Source organism: Mustelus asterias, chromosome 3 (genome assembly GCF_964213995.1).
Source record: "Mustelus asterias chromosome 3, sMusAst1.hap1.1, whole genome shotgun sequence".
In the NCBI taxonomy this organism is placed as follows: domain Eukaryota; kingdom Metazoa; phylum Chordata; class Chondrichthyes; order Carcharhiniformes; family Triakidae; genus Mustelus; species Mustelus asterias.
This window is the reverse complement of record NC_135803.1, coordinates 70982603-70998410: the sequence shown is the minus strand read 5'-3', so window position 1 is coordinate 70998410 and position 15808 is coordinate 70982603. Positions and strand designations below refer to the sequence as shown.

The 15808-nt window shown below is 43.0% G+C and overlaps 1 protein-coding gene across 1 annotated transcript in view; it reads left to right on the top strand.

Annotated features, from left to right (window-relative positions):
* The window catches only part of LOC144491829 (beta-arrestin-1-like), a 45331-nt gene that overhangs the window by 8286 nt on the left and 21237 nt on the right, over positions 1-15808 (top strand). The window contains exons 5-9 of the mRNA XM_078210121.1: positions 224-306; positions 4690-4734; positions 7101-7300; positions 8458-8517; positions 15631-15704. Coding sequence (XP_078066247.1) covers positions 224-306; positions 4690-4734; positions 7101-7300; positions 8458-8517; positions 15631-15704 — 462 coding nt within the window. The remainder of the gene's footprint in view (positions 1-223; positions 307-4689; positions 4735-7100; positions 7301-8457; positions 8518-15630; positions 15705-15808) is intronic.

Here is a 15808-nt window from a genome sequence, read left to right as displayed (position 1 = left end):
CACTTAAAGAAACACTTTGTTGGCTATGAAGTATTTTGTCATAGCTTCAGGTGCTATATTATTGTTCTATTTTCATATAAACCACAAGGATTTTATTCTTAAACTAACTTTAGGTCATGAGTATCCACAATAGTCAGATGATATTACAGAGAATGACAGATTATTGTGACATGTGGCAGGTATAACTGGCAATGACTATCTCATACATGGGTTGTGCTAACAGCATCTTATCTCCATTTTCACAGATTGCTGTCTACTTGGGCAAGAGAGACTTTATAGATCATGTCACCCATACTGATCTTGTGGGTAAGTGTTTGTTCCGAGAGAGAACCTGCTGCTTAACAGCAGGAGATGCTACACTACAATGTAACTAAGATTAAGTCAGGAAAGTTGTTTTCATGGAATCTCTACAGCGCAGAAGGAGGCTATTCAGCCCATCGAGTCTGCACTGACTCTTCGACAGGGCATCCTACCCAGGCCCTATTCCCGTAACTCCACGTATTTATTCTACTAATTCCCCTAACTCACACATCCTGGGACACTAAGGGTTAATTTAGCATGGCCAATCCACCTAAACGGCACATCTTTGGACTGTGAGAGGTAATCGGAGCACCCAGAGGAAACCCACGCAGTCACAGGGAGAACGTGCAAACTCTACACAGATAGTTGCCCAAGGCCAGAATCAAACCAGGGTCCTTGGCACTGTGAGGCAGCAGTGCCAACCACTGTGCCACCATGCTGCAAGTAGCAGCTGTGCCTTTGCATAAATTAGCTCACCCCCTGTTAAGTGTTTATTAGCTAGCATTAGAAAGAACTCTTGCTGACTTCCTTGGGCTTTTTTAAAATGAAAAGGCTGTGTGATGATTATTTAGAGATGTCATTATAGCCATGGAAGGAAAAGAAATGCAAGGCAAGGCTAATAAAGCTGAGGAGAATTAATGAGAGATTTTAAATTTGCTATTCCTCATGCCAGCTGGTCTAGTCCAGAGAATTTGCGTAACAAGATTCCAACAAGGTATAGATTTGCATTTCATCCTGAGCCATTGACCATTGCTCAAAGCAGAGTTAAGGAAGAAGGGGACGAAGGGAGGGAGGGGGATGCTTACAAGGGGCATGCAGATGAATGGCAATCAAGTCGCGACTGCAAACTTTCACCCTTTTGGGGAATGGAGCTGCCTGACAAGGGCTCTTGTGGGGCACATTGTGACAATGGACTAACTATGACTCACCGTAGAATCTCAAGGGCAGTGAGGCAAGCAGAATTGTGTGAGTGGGAGGCCTCTTGCACATGGCAGTCGTCACCATTGTCAAAGAAAAATATTCTCACTGCACAGCCACTTATTGGGGGAAGAAGACCCATCTTTGGTCCCATCTGGAAGGAGTGCATTGCACATGATCATTAAGAATACTAGCAGAAAGAATGAGGGTGGCATAGTGGTTAGCACTGCTGCCTCACAGCGTCGGGGACCTGGGTTCGATCCCCGGCTTGGGTTACTGTTTGTGCGGAGTTTGCACATTCTCTCCGTGTCTCCATGGGTTTCCTCTGGGTGCTCCAGTTTCCTCTGGATGCTCCAGTTTCCTCTGGATGCTGGTTAGGTGCATTGGCCATGCTAAATTCTCCCTCAGTGTACCCGAACAGGTACTGGAGTTTGGCGACTCGGGGATTTTCACAGTAACTTCATTGCAGTGTTAATGTAAGCCTACTTGTGAAACTAATAAATAAAGTTTAACTTTAGGAGCAGGGTCACCCGGAGGAAGGTCAAAGTGCCCCATTCCCTCTTGTGTAGCCACTGCAAAAGCTCACCCATGGCTACAGCGATGGAGTGGAGATTGGAGCACATCTCCGGCAGAAACTGGGCATTCTGCTGGACCAAGTTCCCCATGATGTCTGCTATACTCTCCATGGAGACTTTGATGTATTTACATTTTGGAGCCACTACATCAGAGATCATGTGGATGAACACCTGACTGATGCTCCTCTGCGTCTCGCTGAGACTCCAGAATCCTCTTCATGACCACTTCCAAAGGCTCATCACCTGACGCAGACTTAGTAAAGGCCTCCTCTCCACCATCCTCTGAGTGCCAGAGACCTTGGCTGTCACTGCCTCCTCCTGCTGTGGACACGTGCAGTGACCACAAGAGTGTGAGCACAAGCCTAAACTAGTTCTATGAACCACTGAGATGTGTGTTTCTGTGCTGATGCTCCTCTGCGTCTCGCTGAGACTCCAGAATCCTGGAGCAGGTGAATGCTCTAATGGCTCTACAGGTGAGAAGTCATCCTGATCCTCTTCTGAGGCTTTCTGCAGGTTGAGGCTGACTTCAGTGCGAGGGCTGGTCTCACCCTCTGCCTGCTGACACCTAGAATGGAGCGAGGAAAGATCATGTGACTGCCTAGGGTGGCTCAAACTTGACACTCAACAATTACCTTGATAACTGAGATTTCTGTGGCTACTTACTCACCTCCTGACTCCCAAAAGCCTAGGCACCATCTATAAGATGTAGGCCAGGAATGTGAGGGAATATTCTCTACTTGCCTGGATGAGTGCGGTTTCAAGAACACCGAAGAAGCTCAACGCCATCCAGGAAAAAAATAGCCCTATTGGTTGGCACCCCATTCACCAACTTCTACATTCACTCCATAAATCAGTGATACACGGTGGCAGCCTTGTGTATCATCTACAAGATCCACGATAGCAACTCAGCAAGGTTCCTTCAATAGCATCTTCCAAACCCACATCCACTATCACCTAGAAGGACAGAGGCAGAGGTGCATGAGAACACTGCTATCTGTAAGTTCCCCACAAAATCACACACCATCCTAACTTAGAACTGCATGGCTGTCCCACCATTATTGCTGGGTCAAAATCCTGGCACTGTGGGTGTACCTACATCAAATGGACTGCAGTGGTTCAAGAAGGCAGCTCACCACCAACTTCTCAAAGGAAACTAAAGATGGACAATAAAATGCTGGCCTAGCCAGTAATGCATGTCCCATCACAGAATGCCAGAAATTTGGTCCTGGGGTGAGTTTAGAGGAAGTTGAATGTTCACTTACCCTTGTGGAATGGGAAAGATCATTGATCTGCTTCCTGCACTGCAGGGTTGTCCTCCTTTGAAGCGCATGGGCTCAGGCCACCCAGTGACATTTTCTCAGGCACGGTGAGCAGATATGAATGCCTCTTGTGGCCATCCCTTGGAAAGAAGACCTCCTGCCTTTCCTCAATGACTGGAGTCTCCAGGGAGGCATCGCTGAATACGGGGCCAGAGCTTGCTGGTCTCTGGTCTCTGAAGACAATGACACAGTGTCTGAATGAGTCCAGGTACCTTTTAAATATGGCAGCCAGACATGACAGTGTGGCAGTCGACTCCTGCCCGACCTTGGCACCGGGTCGGCATGAACCTCGCCTGGAGCATTATTAACTGGCTGAACACTGGGTGATTTAGCTGGTTTATATTGGAAATTGTTTAAATTGCTACGCTGTGGCAGGAGTTCCTCCAACCTCCTGCTCCGCCACAGATCTTACTCCCAGAGAGGAAGATTCCGCAATAAAGTACATGGACTGTCCTCATGGTACAGAAGGTGTCAGGAGGATCATTAACCATTGTCGTTAAAGTTTTGTTGCAGGGGATACTAAGGATTTGCATGTAAGATGTGAAGCCAAACCAGAAAGTTCAGCTAAGAGGTGAAATTTACATTGTGAATGATTATGAAGAATTTAGGAGCGTAATGTTGCAAAGAGGATTGTCGACAAAAACCATTAAAATTCCAGTAGGCATTCAGAAATAGAGGCCGACAAGAACACCTGAGAAAAAATACCTTTGCAACTTATAATATGTCAAAGTGCTCTTTCAGAACAAAGCACAGGAAAAGGTTACTGCTCATGACAGTTCAGTAATGCAGATTTATAACCCCCAGTATGATACAACTCAGTGTAATTCTGATATATAATCCATCTTCAATACAATACACTTCCAATATTATCCATCCCCATATAATACATTAACAATACATGTTCAACATGGCCCCTTCACAAAATATTACATTGTCAGTATAACCCATGCTGAATATAAATCACCTCCATCTGTATAATACCTACAATGTAATAGTTTTCCTTTATAATTAATCCCTAATTCAAACTATCTCCAGTATAACCTTTCTCCAATCAAATCCATTTCTAACATAATCCATCCCCAAATTACAGATTCCCAATATAATATATTCTCAATGTACATCTCCCAAATAATGTATCAACAATCCAGGATGTATTCTAGCTTCTATTGATGCAACACAGTCATTGGTGGGGGCAGGCACTGGCAATGCCATCACCTGCTACCTGTGCCACCCACACTGGTTTTCTGATTGATATCAATGAGGAAACTGCACAGGTCATTCAAGTAGCAGCCTGTGGCACTGCTCGCTGCATTGTTGGTGGGATTAACAGTGGGCTGCACCACAAAAACAACCCAAGATTGGTGGATGGGAGGCTTGCCACTGGGCTAAATCACAGTGGTTACTGAGAGGATGGTGTGGAGTGTGTCCCTAAGTGTTTAATAGGAGATCTGGGGCTGTTACTGGATGAATCACAGTCTTTCTCAGCCGATTAATGAGAAGGCCAGTTAGTGCTGGATGAACAAGACAACATGGCCAGGGCTGGTTTCAGTAACTGATCTTGTCTGATTTCTCTGCAGATGGCGTGCTTGTATTGGATACTGGCTACATAAAGGAGAGGAAAGGTGAGAAATCCCTCTCTTTGTTGACAATTTGAACAACCTGCTTAGATTGCCTTCCTGTAAGTTTTGTGTCTAATCAGAGAAGTAAAGCCAACAGACATTAATTGTTTGAGGGCTGCAATAATACTTCAAATCAAAAATCAAAAACATGGCATTTGCATACACAGACTGCTTTACACTACCTGGCCTCACACATAAAACCTCAAAAACACTAAACCTCAGACACAAAAACTCAAAGACACACCGAACCCTCAAACAAACGCTGTGCCTCACACATAAAACCTTTTACACACATTAAACCCTGTCACATACAAATCAAACCTTCACAGATACACTGAACAGTCATATTCAAACTCAACCCTCACTCAACCTTCTGACAGACACTGAACACTCATTGTTAAAAACACTCTGAACCTTCACTCACTCTAAGCCCTCAAACACTAAGCCCTCACACATACTGAACCCGTGCACATGGAACACTCACACTCTGAACCATCACACTCTGAACATTCACACACGGAACCATCACACTCTGAACCCTTGCACTCTGAACCCTCACACTTTGAACCCTTTCACACACTGAACTCTCACATTCTGAACCCTCACACACTGAACCCTCGCACACTGAACCCTCACGCATTAGACCCTCACACACTGAACCCTCGCACACTGAACCCTCACGCATTAGACCCTCACACACTGAACCCTCGCACACTGAACCCTCACGCATTGGACCCTCACACACTGAACCCTCGCACACACTGAGCCCATTTCTTGAAAGACACAATCAGATTCAGTGTAAAATAGATAGACAATTTGCTATCACACACTTTAGTCAACTTTCCAAGACAAATTTATACCTTTTTGTGTCTTGCTCAAATGTACACTCAATGGGCCATGAACATATATGAACAGACAATATACTCTGCATACATATGTGTCCTCACATTTGTAAATATGAATGATTGATAACATAAAGGTGTTGGGGCATACATTGGTATGAGTTTGTAAATTAGGTACAAACCACACCACTTTAACATTGGAACATTCTGCACCCAACTTTCACAGTTATTGATCACATTGTTAAATTCCTGAGGCCCAACCATTAGGCATCCTGGGTAGATTCTGTAAACAGGGGTGAGGGTCCTGGAATATACTAACTAGGTTCCTGTTTGAAGGTGCCATTGGAACCCCTAATCAGCAACCAACATCAAGCCTGCCATTCTTCAGCAACCTCTCATTTGTATTAGTTAATTTCTAAAAAACATGTTCAGGTGGAGCCAGGAGGAGTGGGCTGCTCCCCCGATGATGAAATTTCACCTTGCACCATAAGGCTTGCTCTAAGCCTCTCCTGTGTTTGAACTGTGTGGACAATACCTGAGTGACAATTGCCTTTAAATTCACATTTTGCACTTGGCAAGCTGCCTGTCATAGTGTGACCAGCTCAACCTGGAGATACAGATGAAGCCCATGACCAATTTGTATTAATCTTTGGATCTCTTGGTTCGGGTTTACAGTGGCCATACAACACCAATCCTTGGTCCAATTACAGGCCATTCAATTACCCACTTTAGTCTCCTCTGTCTTTGAAATGTGATTTTGAGTGACCTGGTTCTAATCGACCGCAAATATTCAGTTTCCCATGTTTATGTTCTCAGACTGACACTTCAACCCACCATCCCAATTAGTCTCACCTTTGAGCAGTTCATAGCCAGTCCAACAGCTGTAAAGGCTTTGATTATTGAAGCTGTTTGTGTCCCAACTCTGTTTCTCTCCAAAGATGCTGTCTGACCTGCTGAATATTTCCAGCATTTTCTGTTTTCATTTCAAAGACATTATCGCGTTATTTCATTAGTGCATTGTTCCCCTTTCTTCTCTTGCCCCCTTTCACCTAGCTTTGTGATTTACAAATCTTTTCTCCTGCTTTCCAACACAGTAGACAGCAATGGAGGGAGGACAGCTCTAGTATCTATAGCAGGAGCACAAGCTGGATATTAAACTATTTTTGCTAAAGCTTTAATAGATCACTTTCACAGTTGCAGTGGATGATGGGATAGACCCACATTTATAAATGCCAGCAGTTATTGAAAAATTTACATAATGGGATTTGATGGCTCACGGATAGGAAGAAGGATTGGCGGGACAGCTGAAATGAAGAATCCAAAGCACAGGAAGCTTTAAGTGTGAAATCTCAGTGTGTCATGTCGTGAGCTGACCAGCAAAAAATATCTAATTGAACTGAATATAGATCTACTCTGAGGTAGCATACAGTAGGGAGCTTCAATAAAATATCCTTGCAGCACAAGTTGCAAAGTAATATTGAACATTGTTTGCTGCTGACGGCTATTATTTCTGAATTGTTGCATCAGTTTATTGCAGACTGCTCTGTGCATTCCGCTATGGACGTGAGGATATTGATGTCTGTGGGTTAAAGTTCAGAAGAGACCTGTATGTGACCACACTGCAAGTCTATCCTCCTCCCTCGGGAGAAAAGCCAAAACCCCAAACCAAGTTGCAAGAACGTTTAGCAAAGAAGTTTGGAGATAAAGCTTATCCGTTCCACTTTCAGGTATTTCTCTCTCTCTCTGTGTCATAGAGCCACTGTTGTCCTTGTCACTAAAGAGGAGCTAACAGGTCATCTGATTATTTCTGAAGATTGTAACTGGCATAACTGCTTTTTAACATTACGTACTCTTCAATGAGTGCCAGGGTGGTTCATAGTTGTGGTTTTGTTTAAATGAATTCAGCTATTCCTAGAGCCATGCCACTCCTGCCTGCCAATGGATATGGTGGCATAGTGGTTGTGTTAACTGAACTAGTTAAAAATCCAACAGCCATGACCGATGATGGAGAGAATGAGTTCAAATCCCATAATAGCTGTGGGAAATTAAATTCAATTAAACACAATCTGGAATAAGATGCTAGCCCTTGTGATAGTAAGTGAAACAACCAAATTGCCATAGAAACCCACTTGATTCAGAAAATCCTTCAGGGAAGGAAGTCTGTTGTCTGTATACAGTCTGGCTTCGATATGACTCCCAATCCCAGGAATGTGACTCTTAACTGCCCTCAAGGTACTCAGTTGGACTCAAGAAGGCAGCTCGCCATCACCTTCTCCAGGGCAAGTAGGGATGGACAATACGCCAGCAATGCCCACATCCTGAGAATTCTTATGGCTAGAATTTTATGGCCTCTCTTGCCCAGCGGGATATTATGGTCCTGCTGAAGTAAATTGCAATCCATGAGGGGTGGAGACTCGCTGTGGTGGAGATGAAAATCCTAGCCTTTGTAATTATTTTCCACATATCAGCATTATGCCCTGAAGGGGAACAAACTACTACAGAACTGGCCAAACAAAGCTTGAAGCAGGGATGTGTCACCAGCCAGTACACAAGAGAAGTAATGCGCCTGTCTCTTTACAGAAAGGACTTTATGTTTGCTTCACCCATTCGGTTGTAAATTACAGTTAATGGGAGATGCAGGTCTGACTGTGGAGCTGCCTTTTGCAGTGAACACGAATAAAAGGTATTGGAAGGCAGCCTGAATTGGAAAATAGGCCCCAGGCTGCTCCCTCAATATTATATGATGCAGGAGACATAAACAACTGTGGTGAATAAAAAAGAAATACAGATGGGAAATACTGCAGCTTATTTTTCTTAGATTTATGCTGCATTGAAAGGTGGATTTACCTCAAAGTGTTAATGCTTTTTCTTTCGTCTTTGACAGTTTCCAGACTATCTACCTTGCTCTGTTACCTTGCAACTGGGTCCAAATGAAATTGATAAGGTGAGATCTTTATGTTGCTGCATGGGGTAATGAGGCAAAACAGAAATGAATGTCTGAAGGAATTTAGAACATAGGCTCAGTACAGCTCATTTCTTATAGTGTCATCGACTTGGGTACAATCAACATTAAGAGTACTCAAACTTCCAAGCTTTATTACTTGTTCACAAGGAGGACACACATACAGCGGATGCACTGCTACGTGTTCTGTCGATTCATACAGATGGTTGCATTTATAGTTCATGACAGCAAATGAGAAACGAGCAAAATTCTAATCCTTAATTTAGATACATAGTCCACCAATCATAGCATAGCTTTTTGTCCTTTCTTATCCAATAGAAAACCGTCTCCTTCTAATCTATCATTAGCATAATATGTCACCATAATCTTGTTTTTGGTCATTGTTCTTGTGCTTGTTTTTGGTTCATTCCCTGGCCACATTCATGATTGGGAACACAGTGTTTAAGAAACTGACACAAGGTTAGATTAGTCACCCAGGCCTTGTCTGCACATAAGCACTTTACATTCTTGCTGACAAAGCTGTCTGCCATAGGTGTTGTAACTTAATTTTCACACTTCCCCTGTTTTGTCCCTCAAGGACAATCTGATGGTCCCTCTACGAGCTCTATGCGCATTAGTTTTCTAAATTATTCCTCGGCTTATTCATAGTCCGGGAGGAGATGGGGAGCTGGGCTGTGGATAGGACCACGAGAGCGGAAAATAGAGCAGATGCTGCAAGGAAAAAGTTGGATGACAATATACAGGACAATGAGCAAGGTCAGGCCCACAACAAGGCATTTGAGAAGAGTCTTTAGAAAAAGCCTCCAAACCACCTGCAAAATGTTAGTGAGCGAACCCCACCAGTCAAAAGGCTTTTTCTGAACAACTGAGTGGAGGAGATGCACCTGCTCCTGAATGGTGTACACATCTGTCTCAATCATATGATCCTCATTGACGTAGAAGCAGCATGTCTCATTGACAACCGCACAAACTCACCCTTGTGCCGCTAATAAGAAATCAAAGGCCATGCGGTTCTGAAGCACCACCTTAGAAAGAGACCAAATTTCCGACTGCAGACCCTGAATGGTGTCTACAATACTATTCTCAATTAGTTTCATGGTAGCAGAAATATTAATAATGGCCTTTTTTAATTCTGAGACCCCAAGACTTGGGAGGAGGGCTCGGACAAACTGGTGGAAACCGGTACTACGGGTGACTAACGGGTTCTGGACCAACAGTTTGTAATGCCCCATAGATCCTAGGTGGTTGTGGAGGGAGTGGATAGATAGGCGCTTGACCCCAAAGGCCTCAGGGACAATGTGGCCTATGACGCAGGTACCGGCCCAAGCGACAGGAAGGGTCTTGTATGCTCTGTCCCCACAAAGCCAGTACGAGCCATTGTGAACAAGGGTCGGGTACCATTATATGGAGTTTCGGCAATAGGTAAGCCAATACTGGGTAAGGGGAAAATTCTTCTGGGCATACCAATGGAAACGAAAAGTTCGGCTAAGGTGTAAAACCCACAGGGCCAACAGGTCAGTGCACCTGGACCAATCCCTATAATTACAAGGCCCTGATCCTTTAGGATAGAAGCTGTCAGAAATCCAAATGGCGACAAAACCATTAAGGGTGAGGTTGTATGACCGCTGACAATCACACCCACCCTTGGTGTAGGTGAGTTTAGCCTCGGAGGTGGGGGCCTGCAAGATGCATAAGGGATCATTACTCATGCAATCCCAAAAGGATGATATGGGACCAGATAGATTGTGGAAGCGAAATCGGGCTTCCCAGTAGTCATAATCAGCAAGGTAGGTACAAGAGTTCAATAACAAGTCACACACCCGAGTGTTACCATAGATATAATTCCTTCTAACACTCAACTTGGTAATCCAGGGTCAGGCTCTGTATGGAAATAACAGCCAAGTAAGTAACCACAATGGATCGGAGGCAGGAGGGTAATCTTCGTACAACGGGGTCAAGGTGGGTGCTATAGTAGGATACAGGCCGCTGCACCCCTCCGTGGGATTGGGTGAGGACGACCTGGGAGAACCCACTTTGCTCATGGACATAAATGTTAAAAGGCATGTTGTAATCTGGCAGCCCTAATGCAAGGTGCAGAGGCTAGGGCGGTCTTCAAGGAGGTGAAAGTGGCCTCCGAATCGGAGTCCCAGAAAACATTGTCAGGGGCTGAGGGAAGGGTGAGGTCCTGGAGGAAACGACTGATTCCAGCATAGTTGGGAATCCATATATATCCCTATATCTGCATTTGATAGAATTTATGCCATTAAACAAAAGGGAGAAAATAGCTGGTGAGAAGTGACAGACAAGACGCTAAGGAAGCCACTCTGAACTTATGACACAATCTAATAACCACTATGGCAGCTGAAGTTAGTTCCAATTGACACCATACAGTTTTTGTTGTGCATCCTGGATGATCCCATGTCAATCCACCACAAGTGGCACATTGAGATCTGTGGCTTAATGTCACACAAATTTCTATGCCAGAAAGTAAACTTTTTTTATATATATGAAAGAAAGTTGACAATTAGGGTTAACCCTTAGTGTGCTAATGCCAGTAGCTTATTTTAACATTTAAAACAGGAAATATAACTCAATCTACTTGCTGTGTGACACAATTTGGCATCATCTGTAATTTAAATAGCAACAAGACTGTGGCAAAGTATCAAAAAAATCACAAGATTCAATGGCCATAAATTAATTCATGGCAATAGTGTAAAATGGGCGATCACAGTTCACCACCTGTTACACATCTCTCCTGATTTTCCTATCTGAGAAAGGCGTAAAATGAGCAGCAGATTCAAAATCGCTTATTTTAGGCAAATGACAAAAGTAAAAATTGCCCCAATCTTTCAATATTGAACACCAAAAGAAATGTCTAAATGACTGTCTGAAATATTTGTAATCATGATGTTATCACATTTGTATGAAGTTCCCCATGATATTTTATTGTATTTGATTACATAAATTATTTTAGATGAGTTAACATTAAAATAATGCACAAATGAATTTGTGTTTGTAACATTTGGGTTTTGGAACATTGAGTGAAAAGAAAGAATTTATTGTACCTTTTATGGCCTCAGGATGCCTCAAACTACTTTATAGCGAATGAAGTGCTTTTTTGTTGTAATGTAGGAACTCTTTTTTTCTTAAAATACATTTTATTTAGATAAAAAGCATAAATGTAAGATTCCTCCTGAAAGATTCATACCTTGCCTGTCCACCTGATTTGATTACAGTGATGCCAAATGTGTGGTAGTAGATAAGTTTAATATTAACATAAATCAGTGTTAAGAAGAGACAGTCGGGATTGGATTTAAGCCTCCCTATCACAAGTTCCGTTGCTGAATGTGGGTCTTTACAAAAAAATCCTATCACATGAGCAATATTTGCATAGAATAATTATACAAGTAAATTCTGCAATACTTTAAGCAACGGCAACATGCGCTGACATTTATGACTAAATTAAGCGTAGATGTGGCACAGATCCATAAATCAATGTACATAATGTATAGATCACAACAACATTGTTCCCAATCCTTTCACAGGAGATATGCAACTCCTAATATTATACTACTTTACATTGTACATCTGTATAATACATATGTGTTCATCCTTTAAATATTTTAGAGAATATTTAACAAATAATTCAATAGATTAACAGTTGCAGTAAACTGTTTTCCCAGTTTAGGACCGCCTGTATTTATAGCCTGGATTTTGAAGGACTATGCAAGTGAAGAATCTTTCCATCTTCAGCCATCTGTGCATCGTAAATGCCATGCTAATGTGTTCTGTTCTCTTGGGGGGGTGGGGGGGGTGCATATTTCTCTCCTGATGAATTCCCCATAATTATAAAAGGTCGGATCTTACCTCGCCGGCTGGAGTTCAGGGATTAACCTCAGAAGGGGCCTCTAACCCTGAGGGGGACTCGGACCTCCCTTATCAACTTCCTTGATCGAACGGGGTGTCTAATCCCCTGCGCAGTATTGAAACGGAGCCTCTAACCCCTTATACCCCACCCAAACAGGGTCTCTAACCCCTTGTACCATACCCAAACAGGGCCTTTAACTGCCTGTGCCTTACCCAAACAGGGCCTCTAACCCCCCAAAAAATGGGGCCTCTAACCCCAGAAAAAACAGGACCTCTAACCCTAAACAGGGGATTCGAACCTCCCTTCTACATTATGTATATTGTTCTATGGATCTGTGCCACATTTACGCTTAATTTAGTCAAAAATGTCAGCACATGTTGCTGCTGCTTAAAATATTGTATAATTTACTTGTACAATTATTCTATGCAAATATTGCTCATGTGATAGGATTTTTTTGTAAAGACCCACATTCAGCAACGGAACTTGTGATAGGGAGGCTTAAATCCAATCCCGACTGTCTCTTCTTAACACTGATTTATGTTAATGTTAAACTTATCTACTACCACACATTTGGCATCACTGTAATCAAATCAGGTGGACATGCAAGGTATGAATCTTTCAGGAAGAGTCTTACATTTATGCTTTTTACCGATATAAAATGTATTTTAAGAAAAAAAAGAGTTTCTACATCATAACAGAAACTGCTGATGCTGCTTCCTGATAACGTCCCACAGGTCAGTGCTTGCGTTTCAGCTAGCAACATACTCAGTTTGCCGCAATCAGGAAGCCGCTGTCATGTGAGCCATTGATCGATGAGGCACTGTGCCATTAACCTGTGCAGGCACGTCAAGGGTTGGCCATCTCGGTGGAACCTCCAAGAAACCGTCATCGACTTGGGTACAATCAAGACTATGTAGTCGAGTTGGGTACAATCAACAGTACTCCACCAAGAGTACTCAAACTTCCAAGCTTTATTACTGGACACACGTACAGTGGGATTCACTGCGAGGTGTCCTGTCGAGTCATACAGATGATTGCAGTTTCATTACAGCAAATGAGAAACGCACAACATTCTAATCCTTAATTTACATACATAATCCACCAATCATAGCATAGCTTTTTATCCTTTCTTATCCAATAGAAAACCATTCCCTTCCAATCCATCACTAGCATAATATATCACCACGATCTTGTTTTTGGTATTTGTTCTTGTGCTTGTTTTTGGTTCATCCCCTGGCCATGGTCATGATTAGGAACACAATGTTTAAGAAACCGACACAAGGTTAGATAAGCCACTTCTCTGCATAAGCAACTGCTGACCTCACCCAGGCCTTGTCTGCACATAAGCACTTTCCATTCTTGCTGACAGAGCTGTCTGCCATAGTTGTTGCAATTCAATTTCCACAATAGTGCATTAAAGTAAGGCCCAAATATTGCTGACATGTGCCCATGGGCCTAAGCTAGAAGATGCTGAAAAAAGCTTAAACCTTAGAGGCAGTGACACATGACCAGATTAGTAGGATCTGAATTTGTGTCTGCAGTTAAACTCACTGTCGAAATGTTGGAGGGGCAGCAGGTAAAATTGGAAACCCACCCCCCACCCCCTTAAAAAGGACCATGAAAGTATAAAATCAGATCAGGGGCCACCTTGAATTGTTTGATTGCAGGTGTTATTGGCTGGTGTCAGGTCAGCACAGACAAAGTTTAGAAGTGAGTTATCCTCACTCCACAGCATGTTCTTGGTGCATTGGCTTGGGAACAGCCGGGTTGCTATTATGCCACCAGGATTCAGTCTTAACATTCAGAAAATACTGAATGGTGCTAGCTTTACAAGCAACTGATACAGCACCACCCAATGAGACACTGAACATTCAGACCTACCCCAAATTGCCTTAAACGTATATATAAGGTACCTTTAGGCCCCTCAGCACTGTACAGTACAGAAATATTTTGTTGCCTCGGTATGTGCAGACTCAATAGCTTTGTGGAGGAAAAACTAAATATTGTCAACCTCAAGGTAATGAATTCTTGCAGTGGAGACACAAGTTTTCCCCAATGGTCTCTTGATAAAAATGCACTACATAGGGCAAAACCTGTCTAGAAGGTTCCAGATTCGCCTCTGATCTATTTTAGAGTAGCACTCGGGTTCTTACAATTGGTCTCAAATTGGAAAGAAAAGGAGTAGAATTATCTAGCAGCACTGCTTCTGATCATTATCCAGAGATATCTGCTGGGAAAGTGCATATCAGTGTATATTGGGTGAGCCTAGTTGTGATGCTCCACTGAATGTGCCAGAGCAATGTCTCATATAACACTAGTGGCTCACAAAGAAAAATGGCCACTTGAGTGAGGTATCAGAGGAAAACCAGCATCCATGAAGTCTACATCCAGCAGGATTCATTGTCTTATTTTTAAGGGTAGAGGAGTTCTGTGGCTCTGGGTGTGATAAATAAAATAAAAATGGCTGGATGGTTAAAATCTGAACCTAGCCGGAGATGGATAGAGATTCTGATGTGGTTTCTCGAAAAGAAGGTCCTTTGTTTTATGTTCAGTATTGGGTAATGACACAAGTGTGTGCAGTCAGTATGAATTTGATTGTCTATTGTGGTAAGAGGGGATTATACTGTTGGAGATAGGGGCCAAATTTCCTTTTCTTTCTGCTGGGAGTGCTAACTTTCTGGGCAAGTGATAAAGGTGGAGGGAGGGGGAGGCAAGGGTCTACACCCTTTTTTGTTACCCATGTAGAAGTTGAGATAAGGTGGTTATACAGTAGTTGAGATTCAAGAGGGTGCCACCAAGCAAATGAAAGGATAAAATTGGCCCTCGTATATCTTTTCTCTCTCTGTGTTTGGAGGTAAGATTTTGAGTGATGACTGGAAGTGGACTGGAGCCTTCAACCTTATGTTCCATTTTCAGGTCTTTTTGAGGGGGAATGGGACTTTAGTCAAGCCAGCCCCATACTGTGTGCACAGTGTGTGTAGCACGTGATTTCTTGAATTTGTTCTACCTTGCTTGTCATGTCCTCAATTTTCCACCCACCATCTTTGCCTTGTTCTTGGAGGCCCATTTGGGTGGAGGGAGCAAACTCACACTCACTGGTTGAGCTCCGTGCCATTCCTTGGCATCAGGATGAGTTGGTTGTGTCCAGTGGAAGTTTTAACAGGAGAGTAATGGCCTTTCAACCCTATTGTATATATGATTTAGGAGAATTTCTCTGCTTTCTGTAGTGTTGTGGAGTGGACTTTCAAATCTCGGCGTTTTGTGCAAAGACTCTCAACATTGATATGAAAATCTCCAAAAGGTAAATGTACTTTCATCTAAACCTGGAAAGTGATTGGCATTGGTTCCTTTCTACAGGATCTTAAACCTGACACATAATCAGACAGAAAGTAGTAACTGTTCTCA